At 55.3% G+C, this 11,597-nt stretch overlaps 3 protein-coding genes across 3 annotated transcripts; 1 reads left to right on the top strand and 2 right to left on the bottom strand.

Annotated features, from left to right (window-relative positions):
* Positions 1-154: 154 nt before the first annotated feature.
* On the bottom strand, positions 155-5,081 carry IUM83_19149 (TKL protein kinase; the record flags this gene model as incomplete). Its single annotated transcript, XM_067944184.1, has 3 exons — positions 155-162; positions 1,131-1,945; positions 4,306-5,081. 3 exons carry the CDS (start codon positions 5,079-5,081, stop codon positions 155-157), a joined length of 1,599 nt encoding a protein of 532 aa, XP_067785990.1.
* Positions 5,082-5,368: 287 nt separating this feature from the next.
* IUM83_19148 (Ankyrin repeat domain-containing protein 50) lies at positions 5,369-9,281 on the top strand (the record flags this gene model as incomplete). The annotated part of the gene is made up of 7 exons (XM_067944183.1): positions 5,369-5,498; positions 5,633-5,680; positions 5,752-6,164; positions 6,266-6,419; positions 7,848-8,595; positions 8,659-8,737; positions 8,805-9,281. The coding sequence occupies 7 exons, from the start codon at positions 5,369-5,371 to the stop codon at positions 9,279-9,281; spliced, it is 2,049 nt and encodes a 682-aa protein (XP_067785991.1).
* Positions 9,282-9,307: 26 nt separating this feature from the next.
* Positions 9,308-11,498, bottom strand: IUM83_19147 (tRNA (cytosine-5-)-methyltransferase NSUN2-like protein; the record flags this gene model as incomplete). The annotated part of the gene is made up of 5 exons (XM_067944182.1): positions 9,308-9,706; positions 9,770-9,862; positions 9,936-10,692; positions 10,759-11,169; positions 11,239-11,498. The coding sequence occupies 5 exons, from the start codon at positions 11,496-11,498 to the stop codon at positions 9,308-9,310; spliced, it is 1,920 nt and encodes a 639-aa protein (XP_067785994.1).
* Between the last annotated feature and the right edge of the window lie 99 nt (positions 11,499-11,597).

Genomic DNA, 11,597 nt, shown 5'->3' with positions numbered 1-11,597 from the left:
GTGGAAATTTCCGTCACGACGGCGTGGATTCAACGATACAAGCTGTTGATGGCATTGCTGTTGTTGGAATTGGCCAACGACGCCGCGATCGGCCACGCTCCATGGAATGCTATCAAGCTCTGCGAAAACGGAGCGTAAAGGGAAGAAGGGTTGGTTAGGCATCTAAGAAATACGAGCAGTGGCTCCTTTATATTAGCGGATGGGTCTCTATAGTCCGCGAGATAGGATGGTGTGAAGTTTGTACAGAGCGTCAGACGCTGAGGGCCGGGCCTCGGGGTCGATGGACACGCAGGCCATGCCCAGCTCCCTGATCGCCTTGGGGGCTGCAGACGAGAACTCAATGCGGAGTCGTCCTGTGGCCACCATCTGCAGGATCGCCAGGTCGGGCATCGCTCGCCCTGAATCGCTGTTCTCCTTGGCGCTGGCGTAGGGCAGTGAGTGCTGGTCTAACTCGGCTAGCACGACGCCGAACGAGAACATGTCGGCCTTGTCGTCATAGCGTTCCCCCATCATAACCTCCGGGGCCATCCATCGCGAAGAACCAACACCTCCGGTCATGGTGTGGTCGGATCGTTCTCGAGAAACACCAAAGTCCGTCAGCTTCGCGTCCAGTTGAGCCGTTAGCAGGATGTTTTTGGACTTGAGGTCACGGTGAAGAACCGGTGGCGACAACGAGTGAAGATACGTTAGAGCGTGAGCGACGTGGAGAGCGATCGTGGCCTTGCTTCTATCGAAACCGAAGGGTGTGCTGTGCTCTTCACAGTTCTTGAGTAGTGTCCGGAGGTCGCCGCCTTCCATGTACTCCGACAGTACACAGAGGTCGGTGAGTGAGTCCCAAGCCACACCAACAAACTGTACAATCCGCTCGTGGTTGAGCGTGGCCATCAACTTGACCTCAGCCATGAAGGCGTTCAGGTGGCTGATGCTCTTGCGCATTTCCGGCAGCAGCATCTTCACGGCGACCGGTTCGTCGTTGAATAGTCCGGAGTACACCTCGCCGTACCCTCCTCTGCTGATAAGGTCCTTCACTACGACTTTTTCACGCGGAACACGGGCTGTGATGATGATCTCGTCCTCCCACAGACCACTCTGGGAGACTGGGGCACTGCGATTCCGAGGTTTCTCTGCACCTCCCTGTGACTGCGAGGCCTCGGAGCCGAGAGTGATCGCGCTTAAGGCGCTTTCGGGTGTCGGGTACCCGGCGTAACTCGCAGCGAGAGCTGCGATTCCCGTGTCCTTACTAAGGTCGTCCTCATTACGCAGACGAATGAACTTGAACGTGGCGAATGCCAGAACCGCGACGCAGGCGACGGACCCGAACACGATGCCGGCGATGGCACTACCGCTGATACCCTCCGAATCGAGCTGACTGCCACCGTAGGAATACATCGAGCCGGTGGAATCCGTACTACCGGACGCCGTTCCTGTGTAGAACCTGTAGTGGCCTTGCACGCAGACGCCGTCTGAGAGCGTATCGCTGTCCAGCACGAAATGGTGTGAGGGTTCACCGCCGCAGTCTCCGTTATCGAAAAGCGAGACCACCGCGGAACCGTTGTTGAACAGACTCACGATGTCCGTCGTGTTGGCTAGAGCTGACGACTTCTCGCAGGTCCCCGACGCAGGGTACACAGAAGTCTGCAGCAGGTGGTTGCAGCCGTCGCCGTCGTACTCCTCCATCATCACGTAGTCGAAGCCCGTGAAAAGCTCTTCGGTGTACTTGAATCGGTCCGTGACGTTGCAGGTTGCAGACACGAAAAGCGTGTATCCCCCGAGGTCGTGCGGCGTGCACGCGTCGGCATCACAGTTCTCCGTCGCGATCAGCTTGAGTACGTTGGGCGTGCCGGCGCAGTGGCTACCGGAGTAAAGCTCTACGGCGGACCAATTCGTCGCGAGCGAGGGTACCGCCAGCAGCGGAGACACCGTTAACGCCCTGGACAGCCATCGGCTGAGCGACATTGTGAACAATGTCAGAGCCTTTGCCTGAAAGACGGTGAACTTGGAATGAGCGTTGGGCGACGAGCTCCCCCTCTACTCTATCGGGCAGGGGCGATCCCGGCGATTGGGAGTCGGACGGCTTCCCCATCGTGGGCAAAATCTCGGTGGATTGAGGGAGGCGTTTGGCACCAGCGCCACATCAACGATCACCAAAGCCGGAGCGACACAACGGGAAGGTGTGCATGTACGGAGCAAGACCTCCTTGGCGCCCGGGCTTTTGAACCATCAACGCGAAAAACGACTTTCTTCCGTGCGTGTTTTGACCAAGCTCACCACCAAACGCCGCAGACCTTCCGATCTCGGTGGGCAAATGCCTGCGCTTGGAAAGAGCGAGCGCACCCCGCGGTGTGCAAGGTCACCATGCCATGGTGCCCAGTGCATGGAGGAGAGGTTTCACGCTGCTGTGTTTCAAACGTCAAGGCTCGATGGTGGTACAGTCAAACCTGTTTATATGAGGCCCCGTTGGTGGCCATCTACAACAATGACTCATATAAAATGGACTCAGTTAAAAAAAATATGTGGTGCACGTAAAGAAATCGCGCATAATTCGCTGCCGCTTTGCCTTTACCGTAGTCTCCCGAACCAAAGCGGTCACGGTCTGTAAAGCTCTTCGTTCTCTATCAGTCTGCTCTCCGCATTGAAGCAGAAATGCAGACAGCTCCATGCAGTGTCTCAGAGCGATGGCAGGTTGAATTGTGGGTTCCTGGTCCTCCTCCTCCTCCTCCTGCTCGTCCTGCGAAACTGCATCACTTCCTGCTGCTTCGTCCACTATCACATCTGACTCGTGCGCAGGCACGTCCTCGTCCACTACCAGATACTCACTAGCGCTCACAGCACCCTCCCACTTCGATAAAATCGCTGTCAAATCCACTCAGCGAGCATGGGGTTGTTCATGCCAGGATTCTGCTTGAGCTTTAGGTGCACTTGGAGCTTTTGTTCTAGCGTCAGACAGGTGCGAGGAGACATTGCGAGGGAAGGGGGCTTGCGTTGGGCGTTGGGCGTTGAGCAGTGGGGGCTTTGAAGAGTCTGTGGTCGTGAACAGTGTGAATCAAATAAACAGGTTAGACCTAATTTGGTCCTCCAAAATGTGACTCATATACCTTGTATACATATAAACAGCGGTTATACAAAAACTAAGTAAAATATTTGGTAGCAACAAAGCTTGCATCAAATAAATGGCAAGGCTCAAATAGGGAGGATCATATAAACAGGTTTGACTGTAACAAACTGTCATAGTTGTATGTAGTTCAATACTTCGCACAGAAATCCTAGCCCCTATTTCTCTCAAGTTGACAGTCTCAACTGCTGCTGCTGACGTTAGCACATGCAGTACCGCTGTCAAACTCATTTGTCAAAATCGTGTGAAGCTTGTACAGAGCTTCGGACGCAGTGGGGCGATCGTTCCGGTCAACTGCAACGCAAGCCAATCCCAGCTCCGCCATCGACGAGGATTGTCCGCCATCCGAAAACTCAACCTGGAGCTTTCCCATCGCCACCAAATGTACAATCGCCGTGCTAGGTATCTTGCGACCTGGGTTGCTGTCATCCTTCGCGTGGGAGTACGGCAAAGCGTGGACATCCAGCTCGGACAGAACCACACCCATGGAAAACACGTCGGCTTTGGCGTCATAACGCTCCCCCAACACGACTTCGGGCGCCATCCAACGTGACGTGCCCACGCCAGCAGTCATGGTGTGATCCGCATGCTCACGTGACACGCCGAAGTCCGTGAGCATGGCGTCGAGGTTGGCGCGCAAAAGGACATTCTTCGACTTGAGATCACGATGTAGTACTGGCGGATCCAGTGAGTGGAGATACGTGAGCGCGTGCGCCATGTGGAGAGCAATAGTCACCTTGGTCTTGTTGAAGCCGACCGGGAGATTCTGATCTTCATAAGAAGTTAGTAGTGTGCGCAGGTCCCCGCCCTCCATAAACTCGGTCAACAGACACAGGTCGGAGAGTGAGTCCCAGGCTACTCCTACGAAATGAACGATCCTAGGGTGCTCCAGCATCGCCACGAGCTTCACCTCTTCCAGGAACGCAGTCAAGTGCTTCATGCTCTTGCGGTTCTCCGGCAGCAGCATCTTCACAGCGACGTGCTGACCGTTGAACCAGCCCGACATGACTTGTCCATAGCCTCCGCGGCTGATCACGCCTTCGAAATCGATCTTGTCTCGGTCGACGCGGGCTGCCGCGATCGCATCGTCGTCCCAGAAGTAGCTGATGCTGCGCTGCTCTCTAGCTTCTCTTGAGTAGGAGCTGTTGGACCCTGTGCTGAACACCGTGTTTTTCGGCATTCCCCGCAGCGACGTATAGCTGTCGTGGTCGGCAGCGCAATCGGGATCATCGGTCCTCAGCTTGTCCGTCGGCGACCGTCGTTTCCAAATGAAAATGGCGGCCAGGAATCCGACCGTGGCTGCAGCAATAATAATGCAGACGATGGCTACCGTACTGATACTCGACTTGGTGCTTGACCCCAGCGCAACCGAGCTGCTAGTGGAGCTGGAATCTGAACCTACGCCTACAGATCCATCCCCGAAACCCGTCGTGCTGGCGCTAGTGTAGAATTTGTAGTAGTTCTGGACGCAGTCCCCGCTCGAGATGTTCCCGCTGTCCAAGATGAAATCCAAGAACGCGTCCCCTTCGCAGCCGCCGTCGTTGTACAGCGATATCACCGCGGACCCGTTCGCGAAAAGCGTCGCGATGATCGAGTAGCTTCCATACAGCGTCGACTCACCGCAGCTCCCGGTGGCTGGTAACACCGTCGTGAGCCGCAAATTCTCGCAGCCGGCATCGGCGTAGTCCTCCACGACGATGTAGTTGAACTGCCCGAAGACCTCCTCGGCGTACGCGAAGCGGTCGGTGACGTTGCACTCGAGGTTGACGAATTGGGTCGCGTTGTTGATCTCGACGGAGGCGCACTCGCTGGGCGAGCAACTGGCCACCGTCGCGAGGCTGACAGCAACGGGCGTGCCCGAGCAGTTGTGGGCGTCGAAGAGCTCCTGCGCCGCCCAAATGGAGCGCGAATCGACCGATTCGACCGCCGTTGCCAGCACCAAAGCGATGGTGGCGACAGCTGAGACCATCGTCTACCGGTATCAGCGACCCGAAGTCGGACCAACGTGAACCGAACCGTGTGGTCGTCACGCAGAGAATGAAGGAGAATGAGCAATTGGGACACGCCCAACGCGCACCGCGCTCCACCAGGATGTGCTTTGGCGTGGCGAAGCTTTCTGTACGGTGCAGATCGGGTTGAGGTGCGCTGCCAGCAACTGTCATGTTGCAGGCAGTAAACATCGACCCAAGGTCGCACGAATGTATCGTGGGAACCCGTACGAATCTTGAGGCGAAAAATTATATAAAGGATTAAAGGATGCACGGCGGCGGGGCGGCGACTCGCCTTGACGGCGACGTAGGGCAGCAGGAGCCCCCTCCAGTCGCCACCTCCTGTGTGCACACGCTGCGCTACACGCCCAGCGCGCGGCTCAAGATTTTCCTGTCGTGTAAGCGCGGCGGCGTGATGCCCAAAGATCATTAACTACTCTAACAATTTATACTACGTTTCTGTCGCGGAGGGCCCATTCCACTTCAAACTAATCCTACACTGTTGATTCATTGTTGTTGCCGTGTGTGGCAGATGGCCACGACCGGTTCCAAGCTCTTGCCTTCCACCTGAAGGCGCAATGTTAGAAATGCTACAATCATTTAGGTGCAACTTCAACGTGGCTACTGACGGGCTTTCGTGCTGCTACGCAGTGCAGCGGCGTGGGCATGTGGTGTGGTTGGATATCGAGAGGCTGTCAGCCGGAATTGACTGGGAAGAGGGCATCGCTGGGGGTCTGTCGTGGGTCCGGGACGCTGGCCAGGATGGCCGAGTGCTGCTGGTCATGACGCCCCATGCGCTGCGCCGACCGGACGGCTACTGCCTCAATGAGGTCGCACGCGCTGCCTCGTTGAGGCTGAACATTTTCCCCGTGATGGTGGCTGAGAGTGCACCGCCCCCGAGTATCGCCATGCTGCCGTTCTTCGACATGCGAGATTGCGTCCCGGGAGAAGCGGAGCAGGCGCACGCGAAGGATAGCCCTGAGTGGCGAGACCTCATGAAGTCATGTCTGGAGACGCAAACCTTTTTGGACAAGGCCGAGCGACTGTACACGATGCTGGAATTGGTACGAGTTCAACTTCCGCGGACTAAACACCCGATGGTGTGCGTTGCTTTGATGCTGGGTGCTTTTTGCGCTGATATGATTTTGTTTTTTACTGCGTGTAGTTCGATTCAATGACGAGCTATGGAGTCCCTGCTATTGCCGGGTTGGCAAACTTGAGTCTTTTCCCGGGTTTTGACGGTGCTCATCTCGACACATCGCGTGGCAATAGCGTGCGCCGGTTGCTGTCTCCCTCTCTTTCGATGTCACCTACACGCGGTGGGTCCATTCTTCTCAAGGCGTCTGCTGACGAATCAATCAAGAGCGAGCCTGCATTCAATGCAAACCTTAAAAGTGGCGATAGTGTGATCGGCGGGGGGACAGATGTACCGGGGCTTCATTCTCCTCCATCCTCCCCAGTTGACATCGGCAGAGAAGCAGGTAAAGTTGCTACTGCGGCAGGAGAAGACGCGAGTACAGTTGCAATTGCCCCCGAAGATGTCACGCATGATACATCGAGAGAAGAAGTTGCCGTGTCTTCTCGAAAAACTCGCTACGTGCTCAGTTATGATGACAGTTGCTTCGTTCTCGCAAGGCAGATTTACCACGATCTTACTGATGCGGGCTTCCCCGTTTATCCGGTGTTGCTTTTGTCCGAATTGACTGACGATAGCGCTGCCAGCTCTACATCAGATAGTGTTGGTCTTGAAAGCTCCGTACACAGTTCTCGCGAAGACGCGCTTCAGTGGGCATCGGCGGAGAAAGACGGCAAAATTATTCTCTTATTGACAGCCGAGAGCGTGGGTCGCCCGCATGGCGTCAGCTTGAACGATGTGTCAGCAGCAATGAGCGCAGGACTTGGGTTTGTGCCATTGCTGGTCCGTCCCTGTGAAATCCCGCTTTCCATTTGCCGAATACAGTGGCTTGATATGACAGACTGCCTACATTATAGTGGTGGTGATACTGGGTCTACTACCAGCTTGAATACTGTCCGCTACGAAAGTCGCAAGGGTCAGCTCATATCGGCGTTAGAGGGAACGCTGGACCACGAAGGGCAGCAAGCGCGACTTTTTTCGTTGTTGGCCCCATTCAACTTCCAGCGGCAAATTAGTCAGCTTACGGAGCGCTTCGTCGGGCGACAGTGGCTATTCGAGCAGTTTCAGCAGTGGGTCCAGGGATCCACAACTACGATTCCCTTGTCATCGACTTTATCGTCACCAACACGAGAACTAATCAATCGACGCGTTTTCTGGGTGATTGGGCAAATTGGTTCTGGCAAAACTTCCGTGGCGGCTCAAATGGTACAAACATGTCCAGAGATCGCGGCATTTCACTTTGCTCTACAAGAAGACGAGCAAACGCGTAATGCCCGGCGATGTGTGCTCTCTCTTGCCTACCAGCTCACGACCCAGTTACCAGAGTACGCTCACTATTTACAGTCACATGAGCCGCTGGAAGAGATGGTCCCCGTTGCTTCTTTTGTAGAACTGGTAGCGCACTTGCTAATTGGCCCTCTTAATGCGATTGCACGGCCGACAACGTACAAGTCGCTAGTTTTGTTGATTGACGGTATCGAGTGGTTGATTTCGGATTCGTCGGCGTCAGCTACACCATCAATGCCACCTTTGAGTGGAGGTTCATGGAGAGAAACCAAGGATGATGAATGTCTGGTGTCCATGTTGCCGGCGCTTGTGTCGCGATTGCCAGAGTGGGTGCGGGTAGTGGTGCTGAGTCGAGAAGACCCTCCCGTGCTATCCAAGCTGCATGCATTCGACCCTGCCGATGTGGTGATTGATCACTATCAGCAGGAGAATGACCATGATATCCGCCGATATCTTGACCTCTCTCTTTCGAAGCTGCCTTTAAGTGAAGTCGATTTCGCGAAAGCCTCAGCACAGATTGTTGATGGTACCCCAGACAACAACCACGAGTTTGGTTTGGAGCAAGTAGTCGAATTGATAGCACGCCGCTCGGAAGGACTTTTCCTGTATGCCGTCAACGTCGTCCAGGCTATCACAGAAGGGCGCCTACGTCTTCATGAGCTGGCCGAGCTACCGGTTGGAATGGGTGCATATTTGCAACAATTCTTCGCGAGCCATTTCGCCGATCATGATATATACAAGCAGCGTGTTCGACCAGTACTCGAGGTGCTTTGTTCTGCTTACGAGCCACTGCCATTCGCAACTTTGGCGCGTGTACTGGAGTGGGATGTATACGAACAACGCGATGCGAGCGCAGTGCTGGGCTCCCTCTTCTGCATCGAGGCGGGGTACGATGCAGATTCGCAGCTATTGCGACCTTTTCACTCGTCTGTGCTGGACTGGGTCCAGGACAGCAACAGTTCGGGAGACTTCTTTGTTGATGCAGCGTCAGGACACGAACGTTTGGGTCGCTGGGCAGCACGCGAGTATCAAACACTCACACGTAGCAACGCCTTCGAGTTTGTCAACCTGAAGTACGAAGTGCCTTTGCTAGTTATTGTTACGCTTCTTGCTAACGTATTATGTGTTGCCTACAGCTACGAATTAGAAACTACGGGGGACGAGAAACTCAAGGCGAAGATTTATATCGTCCGCAATGCCTGCAATCATTTGATGGTAGCAACTCTGAATTGTCGTCATTGCATCATAACGGTACTAACGTTTACTGCCTCGTACCTCACAGCAAGCCCATGGGGAGGATTGCATGCAGCTTGTAGCGGCGTTTGCAGCAGACGAAAACTTCCAGCTAGCCCGGCGGCTTCTTCACGTGCGTGCCGAGGGTCTGCAGAGCTTCTTCCATGGCGACATCTCGCGTGAACGAGCTCAGGAGTTATTGACACGACGTCAGCCTCACCGTGTTGGCAGCTTCCTTATCCGTTACACAGCGCGACAGAGGACGTACTGTGCTTCGTTCGTAGCTGCTCTGGATGAAGTGACTGGGGCCCCCAAGTTCCGCCACAACCTTATTCATCATCTCGACAACGGTTCGTATTCAACTGTTGCTCCAGCGGAGGTAACCGAGAAGACTATCCTGTATCCCGACCTCATCAGCTTTGTGGAGCAGTATCAGCGCAAGGGTGTTCTGACGGCTCCAGTCGCGCGGGACGCTCCACTCAATCGAGAAATCTCGAACAACACAGACGAGAAGCTAGGACAATGAACACGCATAACACTCTTTACCGAACTCTATTCACGTGATTTGTGCGCAAGGCGGTCACGAGTATGCTTGTCAACCAGCAACGTTAGCGTCTTATCGCCAAGCCATACAGGAAGAGCAGCGGGGAGCTGGCGAGCGTTCACCTCGGATAGCGGTAACACCATGAGCATGGGACCAACACCGGAGTCCTCCCGCACAGCGGCAGCCGCCTCTTGAAGCGGTTCGCTGAAATGCTCCAAACCCAGAGCAACTTGCTTCGTGTTATTCGCAGGAACTGTCACGATCGCAACTAGGTCTGCAATCGTAGCTGGGGCCTTCCGGTTGCTAATGAAAGGTAAAACACGCTCCAGACCCTCGTCGGTGGGTCGGAACACGAGTTTGCCAGCAGCCTGCACTCGAGCAAATACCCTCAAACCCGTATCGAGGATCTGGGAGATAGCACGCGTCAGTATGAAGCCCAACTCAACACGGAGGCGAATGAACTAGCGTACATTTGCGTGTTCTCCCGCAAAAATTGCTGAGCGGATGCTGGGGTTCACGAGGCAAACCGACGCCGTGCCTTCGGACCGCGAGTACAGATTTTCCTGCCGACAAATAAATGCATGAATGTTAGCAACTGCAATACACTACTACGTGTGCATCAGAGCAAGTACTTACCTGTGGAAAGCTCCCCGAAATGCCATAAAATTCCTTGATCTCTTCCCAGTGGTCGGCTCGTAGCTTGGAGTACGTTTGGTTCTCCACCTTGGCAGGTTGTTCGATCGCTTCAACAAGTTGTGGCAATTCAATTCCCTGTTCCACTAGTTTTTTTACTCGACGCGAAGGCCTGCGCTCACCACTTATCGTAGCAGCGACCTCGTAGCTATCGAGGCCCCTTTGGGTCTTTCCCGGCAAGCTAGCGTCACGCACTTTACGGAGCACAGCCACAAAGAAGCCACCCGTGTTTTGATCCGTTGGAAAGAGGCGCATGCAACGAGTGAGAATGCTGCGGTCCTCTTCACTGGTGGGTGGGAACATGGAACGGAGAATACGCGAGCCTTGCAGGAAGTCGGGCACACCTTCATATCGATCGAACCACTGCAACGGAGCTCGAGGTTCGCCCTTTGCTGTGCGAGCCTGCCAAGCTACGTTCCACGAGGTGACACCGGGGCGCGTGATAAGACCAGGAAGCATCGTGGAGCAGTCCACGAGCTCAAGCGCGCCGTCCGCACGCCGAAGCAATTCAGCGACGACTGCCTCGTTCTCGACCGGATTCATTGAACAGGTTGAATATGTCATGATAGAGTCGCCATTGTCGCGAAGCAAAGCAGCAGCGCGCAGTCCGAGATCAATTTGCGTCGGGTGCAAAGTGAGGGCACTGCCTGGAGCCCAACGACCCCACAGGTTGCGATTTTTGCGGATAGTACCATCACCACTGCAAGGAACGTCACACAGAACGCGATCAAAGACATTCGTACGCAACAGCTCGGAGTTGTCGTACAGTCCCGGAAAGTTTTGTCCTTCATGGCACGTAACCACAAAGTTATCCAACCCCAGACGCTGCAGCTGGTGAACAAGCAGATACCCGCGCTTTTCATTCGCATCGTTTGCCACGACGAAGCCTTCCGCATTTCTCGCATCCGAGACCAACGCCTCCATAATCTGCGCCGTCTTCGATCCAGGAGCAGCACACATGTCCAGGACGCGATGGTGCGGGTGGACATCCAGCAAGAGTGCTGGGACCATGCTCACCGCTTCTTGGCGACTGAGGTCCCCCTCAGCGGTGTGGTGCAGCAGGAAAGCTCGGAAGTCCTGAATGGCACTGTTGTCGCGAGCTCCCCTCGAGAGCGCTGCCTTCCCGCAGTCCAATTGCCAGGCCCGACCATTCTTGGCTGAATACCACGAGAGCTCCCTAAATGCACCAACAAAACTCCTACTCAGCGCGTGAAAGCTCATCTACTCGTGAATACCTGCACCTCACCTCGGCGGAGTCAGCGGCTGGCCTTCAAGGTGCGCTACACTGGCAAATGCCTCTGGAAACTCGTTCGTCAACCGATCGATGATGCGAGGAGCGACCGAGGTCATCGGGTTCACTCGGAAGCAGGCCGGAAGCGGGGCCTCGAGCGTTGCCCGCACCTGCGCAGCTTCCTCCGGGCGGATGATGCCTTGGTGCAGGTAGTACTGCATGATCAGCGGCTGCTTGGCTGGCGCTGCAGCCGCATCCGAATCGCTACCGCTCATGGTACCGCTGCTATGACTGGACACACAGCGGATAGAGCGCTGTCGGGTGCAACGAGCCGCCAGAGATGCCGACGCCGACCGGGTCCGCCGCAGCATGCA

This window comes from Phytophthora cinnamomi (genome assembly GCF_018691715.1).
Source record: "Phytophthora cinnamomi strain GKB4 chromosome Unknown Contig72, whole genome shotgun sequence".
NCBI classification, from domain to species: domain Eukaryota; phylum Oomycota; class Peronosporomycetes; order Peronosporales; family Peronosporaceae; genus Phytophthora; species Phytophthora cinnamomi.
Note: the sequence above shows the minus strand (reverse complement) of the source record. Positions and strands in the feature narration are given on the sequence as shown.